Here is a 21797-nt window from a genome sequence, read left to right as displayed (position 1 = left end):
TAATCTGGGAAGTCACTAGTTTTCAGGCGCTGGGTTCATCAGGAGTGGGGTCTCCATTCCATCACCCAGGAGTCATCTATGAAGAAGTTCTCAGACACCTGACACAAGATCATCAATAAATTCAACCAGAACTTCGAAAAGTTGTAAATCGCTTGTGTAAAATTGCCAAGATTGGTCTTTCCAAAGATGAATTTATAGGTCACATTGAAAACCTATTGGTTTTGTTCAGGAAAATTTTATATTTAAAATGTTAATAATTACCAGTCTGTTTTGAAAGCTGTGAAATAATTTATAGCAATTCGAAAACATTCTTAATGTGGCACAAAATAACGTCAACAAATGGATGAGTCTTTTGTTATTTTTACAACCTAATTTGTAAATGTCAAACGAAAATGGCTTGACGCCATTTCCCCATTACAAAAACAATGAATGTGACGTTAAAAGGGAAAAAAAAGGAACATAAAAAAGAAAGTTAAACCTCTCCTTGCACTCTCTGCTCCCCTTCCTGACACCTCTTCCCTAGCCCATTTTGGTGCAGCAACGTATCCAATGGGGACGCTAGTCTTAACAGCGTAAGAGAGAAAGAGAGAGTCCTCAAAGAAGCAGCCGAAAAGGCCGGAGCCAAGGCCTGAGGGTGGATGGGGGACGCAGACCCTCCCTGGTAACAGGAGAAGGGCAAACTCCAACCGCAGGGAGGTGATGCCACTTGTGGGCTCTCAGATTGGAGGGAAAGGAGCTGAGTGACCGGGCCTCGCGCACAGCTGGGTGGAGGGGGAGATCTTGCGCGCGGAGGTGGAGGGGAGGGTCCTGTTGAACTCCCCGCCGGCCCTGGTTGCGGGGGGGGGGGGGGGATCGGAGGGCGAGCTAGGCGGTGACGCGGGGCCCTCACGTGACCGGGAGCTGCAGAGCGACGCAGCTTTCGGTGCGGTCGTCACTCGTGTGTGGGTACCAGCTCCCCGCTGCCCTGCGAACGGCGGGCTGGCATTGGGCCCGGGGGAAGCGGAGCAGGTAAGGGCCCCGTGCGCCGAAGCCAGGGCGGCAGCGGACTGCGGATCCCCGGAGCTGGTCGGGGGGTGGCGGACAAAGCGGGCTCAAGTTCCCAGAGCCTTCGCTCAGATTCTCCCGAGCCCTCCTCCTCCTCCCTACGTCTGTGCTGGGGAACCGTGAGCTTTGACAGGGCGAATGGTGGGGGGAGTGTCTCAAGAGGGAAATGCAGAGATTGAGATGCCCCATTCTCTCTGAATCTAATCACAGACCACACACGCCTGCTCCGCTTCCTGCTCATTTCAGTGGAAGGGACACGCCACGGTGGCGTTTGCAGAGAAAATGGTGGGCCTTAGTGACTGGACGGCAGGGTTGGTGAGGGTGGCGTCTTGCAATGTGGGGAGGGACGTTTGATAACTGGGTTCCTGAATCCAGCGTTGGGATCTGTGTCCTGGGTACTGGTCCCAGCACTCAGTGCCTTTACTATCTCCTATCTGAAGACAGTAATTCGGGGTGGCACTGTTCGCGGCAAGGCGAGGGAAGAAGGAAAGGAGACAACTGCACAGGATCTGCGGAGGTTAGTGTGGGCACGGGCACCCGTTGTGAACAGTTGAAGCGCTCTATGAATATTCTCAGTGACAGGAACTTAGGCGCCTCTATTTGGTTGGGATATAGGGTGGGGCTATAGTGGACTTTCCCTAACCTGCGTTTACTTACCAAGCTTGGGCTTTTTAACGTAAAGTGTATGTTGAAGACCAATAAAGACAGCAACTTTTCTAGGGATGCTTTTATTTGTGCCTCAGAAAATACAAATTGTTGTCTCAAAGAATTACTTTTTTTTTTTTTTTTTGGAGATAGCCTTTGTGGGGCAGGGATGGTGATTTTGCAGAAGCAAAAGCCTCCCTCCACCACACACACACCTTGTCTCTTATGCTGGAGATTCCTAGAGATGGGTTGAAAGAGAAGTAGATGGCAGTAGGCTGTGATTCTAGAATATGGGATATGGGGGCCTCTATGCGTCTCCTGGTTTTCCAGTTTTTCAGATTTTCCCACCTGTCTGCACAGGTGAAGGAAAAGATGGACTTTTGAGAGAAGCCCTAGAATCCTACAGGTGGTTTTACAATAATTCGCCTCTGTCTCTCCCCTTTTTCCTGCCTCCCCTTTCCACCCTGCGCATTTCAGTGCTGGAGAAGCCCTAGGTTTTGCTTGCCAGAGAACAGATCTCTAAATCCAGTAAGGCAGGTACTGGGACCCATGTTTCAGATGCTGGGATGTCACAAGCACTCAAGTTTCACCTTCCCTTTTTTCTCTGTTTTTTCCTAGGTCTTCCCATAGGGCGACAGTAGGGCTGTTTACCACTGAAAGCAAGGGAAATTGGGAGACTGGCCTGGGACTGTGGAGGTTGGTGTGAAGATGGGCAGTGCCTGGGGGTAACAAGAGAGGGTGGGCATATGAGGTGGCTGAGACTTGAGACGGTCCTCTCAGTGGAGGTTTCTTCTGCCTCTCCTACACTCTGCCAGATTTCCACAGTGTTGCTACCCCCACTACTGATTTCAGTGCAGGAAATAGTAGAAATATTGGGGTAAGGGTGGGCTGGAGTGTGACGGAGAGAAGACTTGAAAGGATGGATCATTTTAGCAAACTGGACATGTGCTCTCACAAGGCAGGGACTGGAGTCAGGGATCAAGGTGCTTGTTTGTTCTGTGAAGGACCTGGTCTCTACTATCTGTTTGTTTACTTGTCCACAGGTTGGTCTACAGGTCTGAAAGGTTTGAGATCACTGGAAGCAAAGAAACAAGAAGGAAATTATCCCTGATCAGTATAGACTGGTAAGAGGCTGGGGACTGGCTGGGTAGACATCAAAGGTGGGTTGCTGGAGACCAGTGCCCATCCAGTAGGGCCAGTGTCCAGTCTGGAGGATCCTCAGTCTCTCCTTTTTCCAGTCACTTTTCCCACTATCTCTTCACTTACCCCACACCTTCACCTTTATTTTGGCACAGGGAGTGGGGCGAATTGAAGGGGATAGAGAGGTAGTTTGCTAATAATATATCTGTCACAACAAGAGCAAAATCTTCACTTCCACCTGTTTATCTGTCTGTCTCTAGGTCCACAGATCTCATGAGTTTATAGATCTACTTTAGGGTATATCTCCAATCAAGAGAAGGAAAGAGGAGGGAACTGCCTTGATCATTACAGGTTGGTATGAGGGTGGGGACCTGTGGGAGTGGTGACCAGAGTAGGTCCAGTAAAAATCGAAGTCTGAGGGCTTCCCAGTCTTTACCATTCATAGTCAGCCTTACCACCATCCTTTCCACTGTTCATTTGGTATAAGGAAATGTGTACGGAAGTACCTTGGGGGAAATTGTTGGGCACTGGGGAAGATGGAGAGGAGATAAAATAAAAGGGATGGAGAGAGAATTTGCTAATCATCCTTTTCTTCCACCAAGCACACCATTTTTACACTTTCCTGTCCTTCTGTATCTATCTGTGTGATGCACATAATTAGAAGAGAAATTTTAGTGCATTTCCTTCCTCCACTTCTAGGTCCACCTCCAGTGGCAACTGTAGTGGCCTTTGAGTGGCTGAAGACCAACACCCTCACAGGCCTATGCGCAGACCTACTACCCACTTTTCACAGCCTGATTGAGCCCCTCTGTACCTTGTTCGTGTCTTCAGCAAGGGTGATTACATGGGTCGTGTTCAGGAAGTGGGCTGGGTGACCGCAGGACTGATGATCTGGGCTGGTGCTTGCTACTGCATTTACAGATTAACCAAGGGAAGAGCCCAGAGTGTGAGGAGACTTGCCAGAAATGGGTCCAGAGTCAAAATGGAGACTGTGGTTGGGATACAGAACCAGACCTTGGCGATGTGTGAAGCCATGGTTGGGACAGAGATTGAGACTAGATCCAAGCCCAAGACTGGAGCAGAAACTGGAGCAGGAGGTGGGGCTGGGGCTGAAGTAGAGACTAATACCACTGCTACAGCCAGAATCAAAGCCAACTCTCAAGCCAAGGCATGGGCTGAGGCAGAGACAGAGACCCAATCTGAGGCAAAGACAGTGGTTGGAACAGTGGTCATAACAGAGGCAGTGATTCTGACTGAGGCCAAAGCCAGTGAAGTGGCCATGAAAGAAGCAGTGACCCAAACTGACTCTGAGTCTGGGAGACTAGTCAAGAAAGAGGCAGTGACCCAGACCAAGGCTAAAGCTTGGGCACTTGGTGCTAGGGCAGAGACCAAGAAAGAAGCAATGACCCAGACCAAAGCAGAAACTCGTATATTGGCTGAAAAAGAGACAGAAATGAACAGAGTGATGGTGACACGGAATGAGGCCTTGGCAGTAATCAGGGAAGTGGCCAAGGTGGGTACCATAAACAAGATTGGAAGTGTGGCTGAGACCAAGTTGAGAGCCCTGGAAGAGACTGTGAGTGTGGCCAAGACTCAGTCTGAGGCCAGGTCTGGTACCTCAGTTGTTGCTAAGGGAAATCATAACACCAAGTCCAAGGCAGAATCTGGAGCAGACATGAAGTCCTGTGCACTGTCTCAGGCTGTGGCCAAGATCCAGGTTGACGACATGCTTAGTACTGGGGTTGAGGCCAAGGGGAATTGCAAAACTGCGTCTCAGGCAGGGTCTGTGGTAGATATGAGGGCTTTTGCTCAGCCTCAGATTGTAGCCAAGACTGAGGCTGTGCCTGGGGCAATGGTTGATGCTGGGGTTAATACCAATGCCATGTGTGAGGCAGGGGTTGGGGCAGGTACAAGTGCTTCTACACAATCTCAGACTGTGACCAAGAAACAGGCTGAGACAATGTCTAGTGCCAGGATTGAGGATAGGGGAAATAACAATGTCACACCTAAGGCAATGACTGGAGCTGACACGAGGGCTGCCGCTCAGCCTCAAGCTGTAGCCAGTGCTCAGGTTGAGGCTACGTCTGATGCCAGGGGTAAGGGTAGAGGCAATTCCAATGCCGTATCTAAGGTGGGGGTTGGGACAGACACTGAGTCCTATACACAGCCTCAGCCTAAGGCCAATGTCCAGGCTGATGCCTTGCCTGATGACAGGATTAAGGCTCAGGGCAATGCCAACACCAAGTCTAAAGAAGAGGCTGGGACAGACACAAAGGCACAGTCTCAGACTTCCACTAAGAGCCAGGCTGAGGCTCTACCTAGTACCAGAGGTAAAGCTAGGGGCAAAGCCAAAGGCAAGTGTAAGGCAGGGGTTGGAGCAGACATGAAAACCTGTGCACAGCCTCAAGCTGGGGTCAAGGCCCAAGCTGAAATTTTCCCTGATTCCAGGACTGATGGCAGGGGCGATCCTGATACTATTTCTGGGGCAGGGGCTAAGGCAGAACTAAGGGCCTGTGGTCAGCCTCAGGAAATGGCCAGTTCCCAGGGCGAGGCCTTGCCTGGTGCCAAGAAGAAGGTCCAGGACAATCCCAATGCTGTGTCTAAGTCAGGGGCTGGGCCACATGCGAAGAGCTCTGCACAGCCCCAGGCTATGGCCAATACCCAGGGGGAAGCCTTGCCTGGTGTCAAGAATAAAGTTCGGGGCAATCCCAATACTGTGTCTAAGGCAGGTACTGGGCAAGATACAAAGGGCTCTCCCCAGCCTGAAACAGATACAACAAGCTCTGCTCAGCCCCAGGCTGTGGCCAATTCTCAGGGTGAGGCCTTGTGTGGTACTAAGAATAAGATCCGGGGCAATCCTAATGCTGTGTCTAAAGCAGGGACTGGACCAGATACAAAGAACTCTGCCCAGCTCCAAGCTGTGGCCAATTCCCAAGGTGAGACTTTGCCTGGTGTCAAGATTAAAGTCAGGAGCAATCTCAACGCTGTGTCTAAGGCGGGGGCTGGGCCAGATACAAAGGGCTCTGCCCAGCCTCAAACAGATACAACAGGCACTGCTCAGCCCCAGGCTGTGGCCAATTCCTGGGGTGAAGCCTTGTCTGCTACTAAGAATAAGGTCCGGGGCAATCCCAATGCTGTGTCTAAAGCAGGGGCTGGGCCAGATACAACGTGTTCTGCCCAGCCTCAAACAGATACAGCAAACACTGTCCAGCCCCAGTCAGTGGCCAATTCTCAGGGTGAGGTCTTGCCTGGTGCCAAGAATAAGGTCAGGGGTAATCCCAATGATGTATCTAAGGTAGGGTCTGGGCCAGATACAGTGGGCTCTGTTCAGCCCCAAGCTGAGTCTAATTCTCAAGGTGAAGCCTTACCTGGTGCCAGAAATAAGGTCCGGGGCAATCCCAATGCTGTGTCTAAGGTAGGGTCTGGGCCAGATACAAAGGGCTCTGCCCAGCCCCAGGCTGCAGCCAATTCCCAGGGTGAGACCTTATATGGTACTAAGAATAGGGTCCGGGGCAATCCCAATGCTGTGTCTAAGGTAGGGTCTAAGACAGATACGAAGGGCTCTGCTCAGCCCCAGGCTGCAGCCAGTTCCCTGGGTGAGGCCTTGTGTGGTACTAAGAATAAGGTCCGGGGCAATCCCAGTGCTGTGCCTAAGGCAGGGGCTGGGCCAGATACAGCAGACTCTGCCCAGCCTCAGACAGATACAACAGGCTCTACTCAGCCCCAGGCTGTGGCCAGTTCCCAGGGTGATGCCTTGCTTGGTGCCAGGAGTAAGGTCAAGGGCAATCCCAATGCTGTGTCTAAAGCAGGGACTGGACCAGGTACAACAGGCTCTGCCCCACCCCAGGCTCTGGCCAATTCCCAGGGTGAGGCCTTGCTTGGTGCCAGGAGTAAGGTTAGGGGCAATCATGTTGCTGAGTCTAAGGTAGAGGCTGGAGCATGTACGATGGGCTCTGACCAGCGTCAGTCTGTAGCCCATTCCCAGAGTAAGACCTCGTCTGGGGCAAAGGACAAGGCTATGCGTAAGTCTGAGGCAGAAGCCACAGGAGATGCCTCTGTAAAGCCGAAGGCTAAGGCCACGCCCACTTCTGAGAGTGAGGGTGGGGCAGGCACTCAGGCCTGCAAAAAGTCTCAGCCTAAGGTCCATGACTACTACTGGAATGGGATTGGTGTTGAGGACTGGATTGCTTCTGAGCGGTGGATCAAATTTAGGTTTCAGGCTAGGGATGGATACTGGGAGAATAGCATGTCCTGGGCTGATGATGAGAATGAAGCCAATGTTGAATCCTGGAGTGCAGCTAGGGGTGAGAATGAGGTTGGTATTCAATCCTGGGCTGGAGCTGGGGACCAGGCCAGTGGAGGGCTCTGGGCTGGGAGTCATGCCAGTGAACAGTCCTGGGCTGCAGGCCAGGCCAGTGGGGGTTACTGGGTAGACGCTGGGAACAAGGCTGTTGGAGGGTCCTGGACTGTGGCTGAGAACCAGGCCAGTGGGGCTTCTTGGGCTGGCACTGGCAACCAGGCTGTTGTGGTGCCCTGGACTGGAGCTCAGGCCAGTGAGAGTTCCTGGGCTGGGGGCCAGGCCAGTGGGGTATCCTGGACTGGGGGAGAGACCATTGGAGTGTCCTGGACTGTGGTTGAGAATCAGGCCAATGGAGCATCCTGGGCTGGGGCTGAGGCACAGGCCAGTGGAAGGTCCCAGGATGTGGCTGGGATTCAGGCTAATGGAGGGTCCTGGGCTCAGGCTACAGCTGGGAATGTGGTTAACATTGGGTACTGGGCTGTGGCTGTGGACCAGGCTACTGGAGGGTCCTGGATTCTGACTAGTGATCTGTCTGGCGGTGCATCCTGGGTTGGGACTAGTGATTTGTCTGGTGGTGGATCCAAGCCTAGACTTGAGCATCAGACCAATGAAAATGTGTCCTGGGCTGGAGCTGGGCTGGGGCCTGAAAACCAGTCCAGTGGAAGGGCCTGGGCTGACACTGCAGACCAAGCCAGTGGAGGGTCTGGGCTAGGGCTTGTGGATGAGTCCAGTGGTGGGTCCTGGGTTACAGCTGGAGAACAGCCCAATAGAGAGTCTAGGCCAGGGCTTGCAGACCAGTCCAGTGTTGGGTCCTGGACTGGCACTGGGAACCAGGCCAGTGAAGGATTCTTGGTGGGGGCCGTGGATCAGGCCAGTGGGGGTTCTTGGACTGGGACTGGTGATCAGCTTGGTGGTGGGTCCAAGCCTGGATTTAAGGATCAGGTCAGTGAAGAAGAGTCTTTGGCTGGGGCTGGTAGCCAGGCTGGTGGAGGGACTAGGTCGGGGCCTGAGGACCAGTCCAGTGGAGGGTCTTGGGCTGACTCTGGGGACCAAGCCAGTGGAGGTTTCTTGGTTGGGGCTGTGGACCAGGCCAATGAAGGGTCCTGGGTTGGACCTGGGCATCAGGCTGGTGGTGAGACAAAGCCTAGATATGAGGATCAGGCCAAATCTGGAAGAGTGTCTTGGGCTGACAGTGGGGGCCAGGCTAGTGGAGGCCAGGCTAGTGGAGGGTCTACACTGGGGCCCAGGGACCAGTCCGTTGGAGATTCCTGGGCTGGCACTGGGGACCAGGCCAGTGGAGGATCCAGGCCAGTGCTCAAGGATCAGTTCACTGGATGGTTCTATGCTTACAGTGGGAGTCAGGCCAATACAGGAGGGTCCTGGGGTGGGACTAGTGGCCAGGCCATTGGAGGGCCTGGGCTTGGGCCCATGAACCAGTCCGGTGGTGGGTCCTGGGCTGATAATGGGAGTCAGGTCAGTGGAGGGTCTTGGGCTGGGGCTGGGGATCAGGCTGGTAGCTGTTCCAAACCCGGATTTGAGGATCAGGCCAGTGGAGGAGCGTTCTGGTCTGGTGCTCAGGACCATGCCATGGGAGGGTCTAGTCCAGGGCTTGCAGACCAGGCCAGTGGTGGGTCCTGGGTTGGTACTGGGGGTCAGGCCAGTGGAACGTCCTGGATTGTGGCTGGGAATCAAGCTGGTAGCTGTTCCAAACCTGGGTTTGAGGATCAGGCCAGTGGAGGAGGCTCCTGGGCTGGCACTGGGGATCAGCCTTGTGGAAAATCCTGGGCTGGGTCTAAGCCTGGGAATGAGGCCAGTAGAGGGTCTAGCTTAGCGCCTGAAGAGCAGGAAAGTGGAGGTTCCTGGGCTAGGCCTGGAGACCAGACCAGTAGAAGGTCTCAGGTGAGTGCTGGGACAGAGGCCAATGAAGGATCCTGGTTTGGGGCTGGGAGTGAGGCTAGTACAGGGTCTTGGTTCTGGAGAGGGGAAGAAGCTGGTATTGTGTCTAGCCCTGGAGATAAAAATGAGGCCAGTATTGAATCCAGCTCAGTGGTTAGGGAAGAGGCTATCATTAGTTCTAGATTTGGGGCTGAGAACGAAAACAGTATTGGGTCCTGGATCAGATCTGATGAGGCTGCCTGTATGGATTCCTGTGTGGGGGCTGAGGCTGGGGCTGGGGTTGGGGCTGAGGTCAGGCAGGAGTCTTGGCTCTGGGATGGAGATACAGCCACTACAGGGTCTAGGCTTGGGGTTGGGGAAGAGGCTGGCATGGGGTCCTGGACTTTGACTGGGGATGTAGATGAGGATGAGCTAAGTAGAGCATCCAGCCCTGATATTGAGGAGATAAGTTTAAGGTCCTTGTTTTGGGCTGAGAGTGAGAACAGTAATGCATTCAGATCTAAGCGTGAGAAAGATGTCAATTTTGAGCGTAGGGCTGGAGATAAGGCCAGCACCAAGGATAAGCTTGAAGCTGCTGGTGGAGTCGATGTAAAGTCTTGTTTCTGGGATAGTAATGAAAACAGAAGTGAGGACAAATCTGCACCTAAGACTAAAGCCAAAAAGTCAGCTGAGTCAAGAGTCACATATCCATCTATGGTCCCTGGGGCAGGAATGAGGTCATGGGCGGGAGCCATGATCTGGACAGAAATGAAATTTCCATATCAAAATGAATCCTGCTTCCCACCTGAAGATGAGCTCAGAAAGCAGATCAGGTCTGGGGAGAAAACTCAGCCTTGGGCCTGCCGCTGTAGACGTGAAACTAATATGGATCCACGAGAGCTTGAAAAACTCATTTGCATGATTGAGATGACTGAAGATCCTTCTATTCATGAAATAGCCAATAATGCTCTGTATAACAGCCGTGATTACCCATTCTCCCATGAAGTCATTCGTAATGCAGGTAGAATCTCAATTATTGAAGGCTTGCTCAATAATCCCTACCCCAGTGTTAGGCAGAAGGCTTTAAATGCACTGAATAACATCTCGGTGGCTGCTGAAAATCACAGGAAGGTTAAAACATACTTAAACCAAGTATGTGAAGACACCATCACCTATCCCTTGAATTCAAATGTGCAGCTGGCTGGATTGAGATTGATAAAGCACCTGACTATTATTAGTGAATATCAGCATATGGTTACAAATTACATTTCAGAATTTCTTCGTTTGTTAACTGTGGGAAGTGGAGAAACTAAAGACCATATTTTGGGAATGCTTTTAAATTTCTCTAAAAATCCATCTATGACAAAAGACTTGCTCATTGCCAATGCACCAGCATCACTGATTAATATCTTTAGCAAGAAAGAGACAAAGGAAAATATTCTTAATGCTCTTTCACTATTTGAAAATATAAATTACCATTTTAAAAAAAGAGCAAAAGTATTTACCCAGGACAAGTTCAGTAAAAATTCCCTTTATTTCATATTCCAACGACCTAAAGCATGTGCCAAGAAACTTCGAGTCTTAGCAGCAGAATACAATGACCCTGAGGTGAAAGAAAGAGTTGAGCTATTATTAAGTAAACTCTGATTAGTTGTAATTTTCCAAACAAATTTGAGTAATATTTTGGTTTTGCAGCCTGGAAGTAATGCACATTGTAAATTGCATTATAATTTCTAAAGTGATGTTGCTTATGATGGTCGTTAGCTGGACCATTTTATGAACACTAAATGAATTCAATTTTGTACTGAAAATACATGTGTTGATTTTTACCTTGTCTGGATTGAGATATTTTTGGTATGCTTCATGAGCAGAAACTGAGCTGATTCTTCATAAGTAAGGTAATCTTTGGTCCTTTGTGTGGACTTACGCTTATACATTTGAGACTTTATTTTTATGTCATCAATAAAGTTGTGTGTTTTAAGCAGAAAAAAAAGACACGTCTTTGTCCTTGAATCTGTGATCTATTTGGAAAGGCAAGATGTATGGAAACAAAAAGATACTAACAAAACCCAAGAGCCTATGATCATAGCCAGCTGTTTCCTATTAGTGCTTAAAGGCAGAAGAAACTTCTGCATGCAACAGTGTTCAGGGAAAGTTTTGCAGAGGAGGGGGCACTTAAGTAAGCTGGGCATGAAAGACAGGATAAAAACAGGGCAGAAGGGCATTGGAGGAGGGAGGAGTGACGGGAAGAAAGGCATGGAGGTGGGAATTTTGCTCCACAGAGGAGACTGGCCTGCCTGGAGTACAAAGTGTGGGGAGGGTAGTGATGGAAAATACAGTCAGGCAGTTGGGTGAGTCCCATTCATGGAGGATCCCTGATTTCTAAACTGAGGTGTCTGTATATTCTACCCACTTCTGGGAGACACGAAAGCCTTTTGTGACCAGAGGAGTGACAAGATGAAAGGAACATTATGTGACTGACTTGCGTGCAGAATGGGTCAGAGTTGGAGTGGGGACAGGATTGGCCACTGGAGATTGGAACACCACTTAGGAAGTTACCACCATAGTTCAGGCATAGATGCTAAAGGCGTGAAATTTCACTGGTGGCAATGGGAGTGGCAAGGGGAGGAAGGAAGTGAGAGTTGCTTTGAATGAAGAAGTGCTGGAACCTATCCTGGGGACATACAGAGAGGGACAATTTTATTGTAGGGTCCTGAGGGCATTTGATAGGAAAACATCCTCTTTCTTGTCCAACTCTGGTGTCTATGGGAGTGAATATGTTAGTAATTATTTTGGAATTATGAAAAAATATAATAGAAGAAATAATAATTTTTAGTGCTTCTATCAGATTTCTTTTACAAGATTGGTTGGGGCAGGGTCTTTATGGAACCATTGAGAGGGCTGTTGGCATCCATACTGGAGAAGATCCACCTCTCTTCCAACCCAGAGTATGGTGAGGGTGTGGGTGGAGGGACACCTTCAAACTGTACTGGTGGGAGCATACTTGGTACAAGATCCATTTGGATACATGTTTCAGAAGCTTTCAAGATGTGCATGCTCTTTGACCCAGAAATTCCTCTTGTAGAAATTTATCATTAGGAGATAATCAAATAATCAGCTTGTACAAGGCTGTGCATCTGCACCTTTTTGAAGAGTGAAAAATTGTGAATGACCCAAGTGTCTTGAAATAGGCACTTGGCTAAGAAATTAAGGTATGTCTACACATTGAGACATTATGCAGCTCTTGAAAATGTTGATGGGCAACTACAACTATAATAAACCAGGACTTTTTGCATAATTTACTAAAAGGAAACGGATGAATTCAGGCTAAGCGGGCCTGTTAATAGCATTTCAGGGCACTAGAGCAAAAGTATAAATGGAGGTTCACATATTTATGTCTGAATATTTGGAATATAAATAAAATTTTAAAATAAATATTACTTAAATAAAGCCATAAATATAAGTATAAATGTTTGAAATTTTAAATTTCATTAATCGTTTTGAAAGTAAAGCTGTTCTCAATTCTAGCATTTGATGGTCACCAACTTTCCAGTGGAAAAAATGATGTCATACTTGTGGTGAATTCTGCAATCTGCTGCCCTAATCCTCCTTCATGAATAAAGAGTTTATTATTTCAGTTGCTAGGAGTGCTGCCAGCAGACAGCCCTCAGCTGTCAGCCCTCATCGGGAATTGCCTCAGCTAGAAAGCCACCTTCCCCAAGGTCATAACTCCTTTCTGGGGTACTTCACATTCAATGACTGATCTACATGGCCTTCTTGCCCCAAATGGGACAGCTTAACTTCTCCCTCTGTCCAATCCTGCTTCCTTCTTTTCCTTTTCACAGGTTTTAATCCTAAGAGCATTCCCTAATAAAAGCCCTTCATGCTGAACCCTGTCTCTGAGTCTGCTCTCCAGGAAGCCATCCTACAACAGTTGGTACAAGAAGAGGTTCAGAAAAGCATACACTGTGATGAAATTTAGGAGATGGATCATCTGCTGCCCAGCTGCCAATGAGGACCCCATCATTTGTGGTAGGTGGAGTAGATAGACATGTGGAACAGGTAGCAGAGGAGTTAGAGCTTTCACTGGAGTTGAACTAGAATGGCATTCATGGAAGGGAATACATTAACTGGTGCCATGTGGTAGGCATTTGAGAAATATGTGAGGTATATTAAATATAAGGAAGTCCAGAAAATTGGGTGGCTATTGCTCAGCTTGATGGACCTCTAGGAAAAGATAATGAAAAGCTGAATTAAATTAGTCAACAATTTAAGCTCTGTGTGAAAGCCAGAGGGTTTCATTCACAGCATATAAAGAGGTCCTTATCTTTTTCAGGTAGAGAGGAGAGAAATCTGAGGACCAAGCCCAGGACTTATTGAAACAAGCTTCAAAGAAAGTTAAAATCTAAACCAAGACAAGTCTGCTATGCCAAGACCAGGGCCCTGGTTAGGAAGGAATGTGACCCTGACACATGGAATAGGGACATCTGGATTGATGTCCCTAAAAGTCTTATATCCTCAGATTTCCCTGAGCTCCTTGAGCGTTCAGAAGTGTCCCACTCCTTCCTATTAAGCGTTAGTGCTTCACCTTGCTTGAACATGCAGAGCCCTTTCCCTTGTAAGATAATGTGTGTTTCCCACAGAATCTGCCCCCACCTCCCATCCTGGCCACTGGGCCTATGTCTAGGGTTAAGTTACATAACTTCATTGGTGGTGTTCTGGGCCTAATAAGGAAGGAAAGGGAATATCTCAAGAAGGAGCTGCAGGACCTAGCCAGCATGTTCTAGCAGGTGCTGAGGGAGTAAGCATGGGACTGAATTCTGAGGGCCTTGATCAGGGGAGCTAGAATATAAAATTGAATAAGAGAGTATTAATTGATTAGAGAGTTCTCTACCAAGATACAGGATTTAACATCCTGGAAAAGATCCCAGGAGATCAATGTGAACTCACTATTAGAATGGCTCCTCAAAGAATAGAAAAAAACCAATGGCCCACATTGAGGTATAAAGGCCAGAGTTGCCACTGCAGGTGGTGGGAGAAGGGATTAAAGGCTCAGGGAAGTGGGAATAGAATAAATATATTATAAAGCCAGAAAGCCCTCCAGAGGACTATGTTATGGAGGAGGACCCAAAGGGCACACCATTTGCTAAAGCTATAAGGAATGCACTGGTTAAAGGGTTACCAGCATCACTGAGAAGTTCAGTGGTGGCTTGCCTCTGCAGACCAGGGCTCAGAGTAGGGGAGGGTATTATAGGATGAAGATCACTGATAGAAATGGTGATGCCACTGAAACAATAGAGACAGGATAACTGTGCTCAATTGTCAGAAGTCAGGTAGGTGCAAATACCATAATGCACCGCAGGGTCAGAGTAATAGGCCGGGAGGCCTGATCTGCAGAGAGCTTTGGAGAGGGTTAATAGAACACAGTGCTCCTCCTGGTAGATAGATGGTTAAGAGGTAGTTAATAGAATGTGGGTGGTCAATATAACGCATTGTCCTAGGGAAAATAAGCGTCCAACAATTTGTATTTGATCTGTACAATCAAAAAAAAATCAAAGATACTCAGAAGTCTGAGGGAAGGTGCCTCAATAAGTCACACTCTCCTGCTCAGCTTTGGCCTTAAGTCAGTTTTTGATCCAGAGAGCACTGTTTGAAGGAGTGGGGTACCCAGGACTGATTCCTCCAGTCCTTCCATTTACGAAGGTAACTGTGTGCTGGGGAAAGAGGAATACCCAAACATTTTGAGGGCTGATGGACCCTGGTTGTGAGTTGCTATTGATACCCAGAGACCTAACGTATCATCTTGCCTCACCCCTGTTAGAATAGGGGCAGATGGAAACCAGAAATTATATAAGCTCCTAGTCTATGTTGGGTTTATAGTGGCTCCACTGGGTCTACAGACTCACTCAATGGTTATTTTTCTGGTATTTGAATATAAAATTGGAATAGACATTATGATAGTTGGTACAAGCCCCATATTGGTTCCTTGGCATGTGGAGTCAGAGCTATTTGTAGATGAGGCCAAGTGGAAGCTTTGAAATTGCTGTCCTCTTCCTTGGCAAAGATGGTAAATGAAAACATATAGATAGCATCTTGGAGAGGATGGCTGAAGTTAGTGCCACCTAAAGACCTAAAGAATGCTGGGAGGTGGTCCCCATCATATCTCCATTTAATGCATCAGTTTGGACCCCTGAAAAATGTGGACAGAGTCTGGTAGATGACAGTAGACTACTGTAAACTCGACCAAGTAGTGGCACAAGGGCAGTTGCCATGTCAGATACGATGTCTTTGCTAGAACAGGATGACATGGCCTTAGGTACCTAGTACAGTAATCAGCTACTGATTTGGAAAATATTTTTTTTCCTATCCCTATCAGAATGGAACATCATAAAAGTTCACATTCACATAGAATGACAACAGTATACATTTATAGTTTTTCCTCAAGACTCTACTAACTCTCCTGTCCTCTGTCATGGTATAGTATGAAGAGATCTGGACCATCTGAATATGACACTAGTCCACTGTGTTGATGACATCATGCTAGTTGGACCAAATGGCTAAGAAGTGGGTAACACGTTGGAGGCCTTGGTAAGACATGTGTACTCCTGAGGATGGGAGATAAACCCTACAAAGATCCAGGGGCTGGCTGCATTAAGTACAGTTTTTAGGGGTTGAATGGTCTGGGGCATGCCAGGAGATTCCCTATAAAAGTACAGTACAAATTATTGCATTTTCCACCTTCCTCATGAAGAAGGAAGCTCAATGTCTTGTAGGCTTTATTGGGTTCTGGAAGCAGCACATTTCACATCTGGAATTACTGTTTTGACCCACATATTGGGTAACACGAAAAGCTGCCAACTTTGAGTGGGGCCTAGAACAAAAGAAGGCCTTATAGCAGGTCTAGGCCATGGTTTCAAGCAGTCCTGCCACTTGGACCATGAAATCAGTAGACTCTAAGGTATTAGAGATATCTGTGTTGGTGGAAGATGCCATGTGGAGTTTTTGGTAAGCCCCAATGGGAAGGTCACAACTTAGACCAGAACTTAGATTCTGGAACAAAGTCATGCCACATGCAGTGGATAATTATATATCTTTTAAAAACAGCTCCTGATATGCTACTGTGTCCTGGTAGATATGGAATACATGGTCATAGGACATCAAATGACCATGCAACTGACCATACAACCAGAACTGCCCATTATGAACTGAGTTTTGTCAGATCCTCCAAGATATAAGTGTGGGCAGGCCCAGCAACAAGATGGAAGTTTTACACGTAGGATCAAGCACAAGCAGGACTGGAGGGTATAAGCACCTGCACAATCAGCTAGAGCAGATCCTCCATGATATCCACCACTGTTGCGCTAGCACCTTTCACACTCCTTACACCTGTGCCTCATGGGGGATCTTTTTTGACAAGCTGACTGAGAAGGAAAAACCCCAGCCTTATGTATAGATTGGTGGGCTTGGTATGTGGATATCATCAAGGACAGCAACTCCAGCCTGAGAAACCCATGATGATCAGGAGTGAGGGTCTGGATCATACCACCAGGCAAACCACCAAGACCCTAAGAGTGATTGGGATCTGTAATTGATAGTGGAAGAGAGGGATGGTCATTTTCAGCTTTGAGACCAGCTGCAGTGTTGGGGGCTATAGTTTAAGTTTCCCCTAGGAAGAGAGGCCTACCAGACCCCTGGAAGAGCTGATCCTGGAACTTATATAAAGCAGATCTGAGAGGCACAAAGGGTGGACTGTGGTGGATACTGCAATGCCCTGCCCAGAGTTCCCTTTAGCAATAAAGGCCTTATTACTTCAGTTGTTAAGAATGTTGCCATCAGAGAGCCCTTGGATGCCAGCCGCATTCAGGCATCTCATCAGCTGAGAATTGTCTTGTTCAAGATCACACCCTATTCTCAGAGTGTCCCACATCCAATGGCTCACTGATGCTGTGTATAAAGGCCTGGTCCTCTTGCCCCTACTTGAGATAGCTTTGAAGTTTCATCCTAACTTCAGAATTCCCTACAGTGTATGCTGAGGCATTCTACTGATAGTGCACTGACATTTGATTTCTTCCTCTTTTCATTCCTGTTTATTTTCTCCCTTTTCTTCCATAAATGTTTATCCCAGGAGCTCTCCCCAATAAACCTCCTATACTAATCTTTGTCTCATAATCTGTTTACTGGGGATCCAATCTGTGACAACGATTCATGCGTGTTTCTCTCTCTCCATACATCCCCAAATCAAGAGTCATATCTGTTGTTTAATATTGTGAAATATTCTTTAGCCTATATATGCAACTGTTGCAAATATTGCATTAATTTTTTATTACTTTGGAACCACAAACCAGAAAATAAATATAAACAAGAAAATGGACACTACTGGGAAATTAAAGTTTGTTAAGCAAAAATCTATGGCATTCATGTATCTGAGAAGAAGGCTCTGACAAGGTAGCTTGTTTTTTTCTCTTCCCTGAGTGGTTCACTGCTAGAATCTTCCCTTTAGTCTGAAATAATGTCTATTTCTTATGTCAGCAGTGGCACAATCCACAAATCTTCATGGCATTTGGACACAGTTGCCTTTTGTTTAAAGGAGACAGGGAAACAGATGTGGAGAAGCATTTTCCTGGAGCCAGAACAGTGTTAGTCAAAGTACAGATGTTTAGGCCTATAAGTTGCACTGTACCAACAATGAGCACCAGATCCCATGTAACACAGGCACCCTTGTGTTCTTTAATAAGTGTGTGTGTGTGTGTGTGTGTGTGTGTGTGTGTGTGTGTGTGAGTGATATGCAGGACCCTTCAAAGCATGGGGTTTAGGGTGGCCCTCATCCCCAGTTCTAGGGGCAGCAATGAGGCTAAGATAGCAGTGGATAACATTCCTAGATGTTTTGGAAAGTTAAGTGGTCTTATAGCCAGTTCTGGGTCTGACTGTGGCACCGGGTCCCCAGATTCTTACTCTAGTGTTGTTGTTATAGCATACTCAGGGATAAGGGGTTGGTTTAAGGTTTTGGGTACAGTGGCCTTGCTGGGTCATGCACATATGAAGTATAATTTAACATCACTTTTTGAAGATGAAAATTCAGTCCTTCTTATAGGGGAAAAAGGCCTATTTCTGGGAAACACATGAACTAATTGGCCCTGAAGGCAGTGTGGTGTAGGAGAAAGAGTACGGTCTGGAGTATGGAATGAAGGAGGAAGGGTATTAACATTTCTCTTCTCTTTCTCTTTTTCAAACATGAAGGAGTAGAATTGGGAGAGGAAGGGAATGAATCTGGTTTGAATTCTTTGAATTTGAGGTCCTTTTGGGACTTTCAAGTGGAGATGCTCAGTTTTCATTTGAAAAGTATGGATATAGAGCACAGAAGAAAGGTCTGACTACCGATATGTATTGTAGATGATAACTGAAGCCAAGGAGTGAGTCAGGTAGCCCCAGCAAGGGGTACAGACTGAAAAACTGAGAGCAGAATGCTGAGGAAGCTCTATATGTGTGAGACTTTGGCAAGCAGGAATGCAGAACTGAAACCAAGTGTACAGCTTCTGATCTATATTACAATGCATACCTCTATACATTCTTTTTTTCCATTTTAAGAAAATTGTGGTAAAATACAGAAAACGTTTACCATCTTCACCAGTTTTAAGTGTACAGTTCATTGACATTTAGTACATTCACATTGTTGCATAACCATCACCACCATCCATCTCTAAAACTCTTTCCATCTTCCCAAACTGAAATTCTATACCCGTTAAACAATAACTCCCCATTAAGGTGGATGGACCTAGAGTCTGTCATACGGAATGAAGTTAAGTCAGAAAGAGAAGAACAAATACCGTGTGCTAACACATATGTATGGAATCTAAAAAACAAAAAAACAAAAAACAAAAAACAAATGATTCTGAAGAACCTAGGGGCAGGACAGGAATAAAGACGCAGACGTAGAGAATGGACTTGAGGACACGGGGAGGGGGAAGGGTGAGGTGGGATGGAGTTAGAGAGTAGCACTGACATATATACACTACCAAACGTAAAATAGATAGCTAGTGGGAAGCAGCTGCATTGCACAAGGAGATCAGCTCGGTGCTTTGTGACCACATAGAGGGGTGGGATAGGGAGGGTAGGAGGGAGACGCAAGAGGGAGGGGATATGGGGATATATGTATACATATAGCTGATTCACTTTGTTATACAGCAGAAACTAACAACATTGTAAAGCAATTATACTCCAATAAAGATGTTTAAAAAAAATAACTCCCCATTATCCCATCCCCCTGGCAACCACCATTCTACTGTCTGTCTATGAATTTGATTACTTGAGGTACCTCATTTAAGTGGAGTCGTTCAGTATTTGCCCTTTTATGACTGGCTTCTTTCTTTCTTCTTCTTTTTTTTTTTGGCCACGCCACGCAGCATGTGGGATCTTAGTTCCCTAAGCAGGGATCAAACCCATGCCCCTTGCAGTCAAAGCGCAGAGTCTTAACCACTGGCCTGCCAGGAATGTCCCTATGACTGGCTTATTTCATTGAGGATAATGTCTCTGTATTAGTCTGCTTGGGCTGCTGAAACAAAATACCACAGACTGGGTGGCTTGAAAAACAGAAATTTATTTTCTCACAGTTCTGGAGCCTGGGAAGTCCAAGATTAGATGCTGGTAAACTTAGTTTCCGTGAGAGCTTTCCTCTTGGCTTGTAGACAGCCGCTTTCTCACTATGACCTCATATGGCCTTTTCTTGGTGCATGTGTGTGGAGAGAGAGTGAGTGAGCTTTCTGATATCTCTTTTTATAAGGACACTAATCCTATAGGATCAGGGATCCACCCTTATGGACTCATTTAACCTTAATTATTTCCTTAGAGGACCTATCTCTAAATACAGCCATACTGGGGGTAAGGCCTTCAACATATGAATTTGGGGGGGACACACATTCAGCCCATAACAGTCTTTAAGTTTTCTGTACACGTTTGGAGTCCTGGTTTTTTAAAATGTAATTTTTATAGTTATAGAGTACCATAAGGTTTATAACAGCAACAATAAAAATCTATCAGAACTTTGCTTCATCCTTCCCCATCCCACATTTCTCCTCCTCAGAGAGAATCACTTTCAAATCTTATAACTATTTCTTCTGGTATCACTACATATTTCTAAATAATCTGTTTATACTTTTATTTCTTGACTTTTAATTTTTACACATCAGCTATGATTTTCTGCAATGAAGAGATTATCTTTTTTTAATCCCTTGCAGCTCTGACAATCTTATTCCTTTTTTAAAAATTAATCAATTAATTTATGGCTGAGTTGGGTCTTGGTTGCTGCACGCGGGCTTTCTCTAGTTGCAGCGCTCGGGCTCTAGGCACATGGGTTTCAGTAGTTGCAGCACGCGGGTTCAATAGTGGTGGCACACGGGCTTAGCTGCTCTGCAGCATGTGGGATCTTCCTGGACCAGGGCTTGAACCTGTGTCCCCTGCATTGGCAGGTGGATTCTTTTTTTTTTTTTTTGCACTGGGTAGTTTTATTTTACAGAGGGGGTAAGGGTTAGGTGGTGTCAAGAAGAGTGACATGGAGCAAATAATTTTTATTATCATTTTTTTCTTTTACAAATACACTGAAGAATCATGCAATGCTGCCAGCATTGGATGCAATCCTGGGCCACAAGTCTGCACATTCCTTTGCAACTGGTCCTGTGATGGCAGAACTTTTCATCTCGCCTTTATTGTTTACTATGACCCCTGCGTTATCTTCAAAAATATCTTCAAAAAAATATCTTCACCATTTTTTCTCCAGTGTGACTTTCGTTGTCGAATTACCACTGCTGGATGTACCTTCTTTCTGAGCTCTGCTTTGCCTTTCTTGACTATGGCCATCACCATGTCACCCACACCAGCAGCAGGAAGTCTATTCAGTCGTCCCTTGATCCCCTTCACAGAGATGATATACAGATTTTTGGCTCCTGTGTTGTCAGCACAGTTGATCACGGCTCCAACCGGAAGACCCAAGGAAATCCGGAATCTCGCACCAGAGGACCAACCACGTCCTCGCTTCGACATCTTGAAATGCTGGAAAGGGACAAAAAGGAACGGCGGGTGGATTCTTAACCACTGCACCACCAGGGAAGCCCAAGATTCAGTTATCTTAAACCTCCCATCCCATATACACACTTCTCCCACAGTTTCCCACTATATTGTTATTACATCACTATATATATATATATATATATATATATATATATATATATATATATATATATATATATATAGGCGGTACGCGGGCCTCTCATGGGTGCGGCCTCTCCCTCTGCGGAGCACAGGCTCCGGATGTGTAGGCCCAGTGGCCACAGGCCCAGCCGCTCCGCAGCACGTGGGATCCTCCCAGACCGGGGCACGAACCCGCGTCCCCTGCATCGGCAGGCGGACTCTCAACCACTGTGTCACCAGGGAAGCCCTACATCACTATATTTTACTAAATCAATATTCTATGTTTATTTTATGGCTACATAAATATTATTCACAGCTGAGCCATGAGAAAGAGTAGTTAAGAACATAAACTCTGCCAGTAGGTAACTTGGCTTCAAATCTTGGTTTTGTCACTTAATAGCTATGTGATCTTGGGCAAATCTCTTCTCTTCTTTCTACCTCACTTTCCCCATATTTAGAATGGGAATAAAAATACCTATTTTATTGAATTGCTGTGATGATTAAAAGATTAATACTCAGAGTAGTACTTGGCACATAGTAATTGGCATATATCATATATTATTGTTATGCCTTGTATAAATATTTATTTTCCCTTCAATTATATCTGGTTTTG

At 46.8% G+C, this 21797-nt stretch overlaps 1 protein-coding gene and 1 pseudogene across 7 annotated transcripts; one reads left to right on the top strand and one right to left on the bottom strand.

The window, feature by feature from the left end:
- Positions 1-583: 583 nt before the first annotated feature.
- ARMCX4 (armadillo repeat containing X-linked 4) lies at positions 584-19090 on the top strand. 7 transcript variants are annotated; one of them, XR_012329373.1, is made up of 8 exons: positions 851-1008; positions 1485-1561; positions 2308-2385; positions 2733-2813; positions 3090-3180; positions 12850-13036; positions 15486-15592; positions 17130-19090. XR_012329373.1 is itself a non-coding variant. In XM_073799539.1 (7 exons), the coding sequence occupies exon 7, from the start codon at positions 3674-3676 to the stop codon at positions 10649-10651; it is 6978 nt and encodes a 2325-aa protein (XP_073655640.1). In that variant the 5' UTR covers positions 878-1008; positions 1255-1329; positions 1489-1561; positions 2308-2385; positions 2733-2813; positions 3090-3180; positions 3529-3673; the 3' UTR covers positions 10652-12823. The 7 variants fall into 7 exon arrangements, 6 of the variants coding, with proteins under 6 accessions (XP_073655638.1, XP_019787816.1, XP_033705500.1 ...); XM_073799539.1 differs by lacking the exons at positions 12850-13036; positions 15486-15592; positions 17130-19090 and adding exons at positions 1255-1329; positions 3529-12823 and having other exon boundaries at positions 878-1008; positions 1489-1561; XM_073799536.1 differs by lacking the exons at positions 12850-13036; positions 15486-15592; positions 17130-19090 and adding exons at positions 1255-1329; positions 3529-12823 and having other exon boundaries at positions 878-1008.
- A 1455-nt stretch (positions 19091-20545) lies between these two features.
- Positions 20546-21060, bottom strand: LOC117310127 (large ribosomal subunit protein uL14-like; annotated as a pseudogene).
- Between the last annotated feature and the right edge of the window lie 737 nt (positions 21061-21797).

Source organism: Tursiops truncatus, chromosome X, assembly GCF_011762595.2.
Source record: "Tursiops truncatus isolate mTurTru1 chromosome X, mTurTru1.mat.Y, whole genome shotgun sequence".
Lineage (NCBI taxonomy): Eukaryota > Metazoa > Chordata > Mammalia > Artiodactyla > Delphinidae > Tursiops > Tursiops truncatus.
Note: the sequence above shows the minus strand (reverse complement) of the source record. Positions and strands in the feature narration are given on the sequence as shown.

Excerpts from the sequence above, each read along its gene's own strand:
- ARMCX4 (XM_073799537.1), top strand. The coding sequence starts at position 3,674 with ATGGGTCGTGTTCAGGAAGTGGGCTGGGTGACCGCAGGACTGATGATC.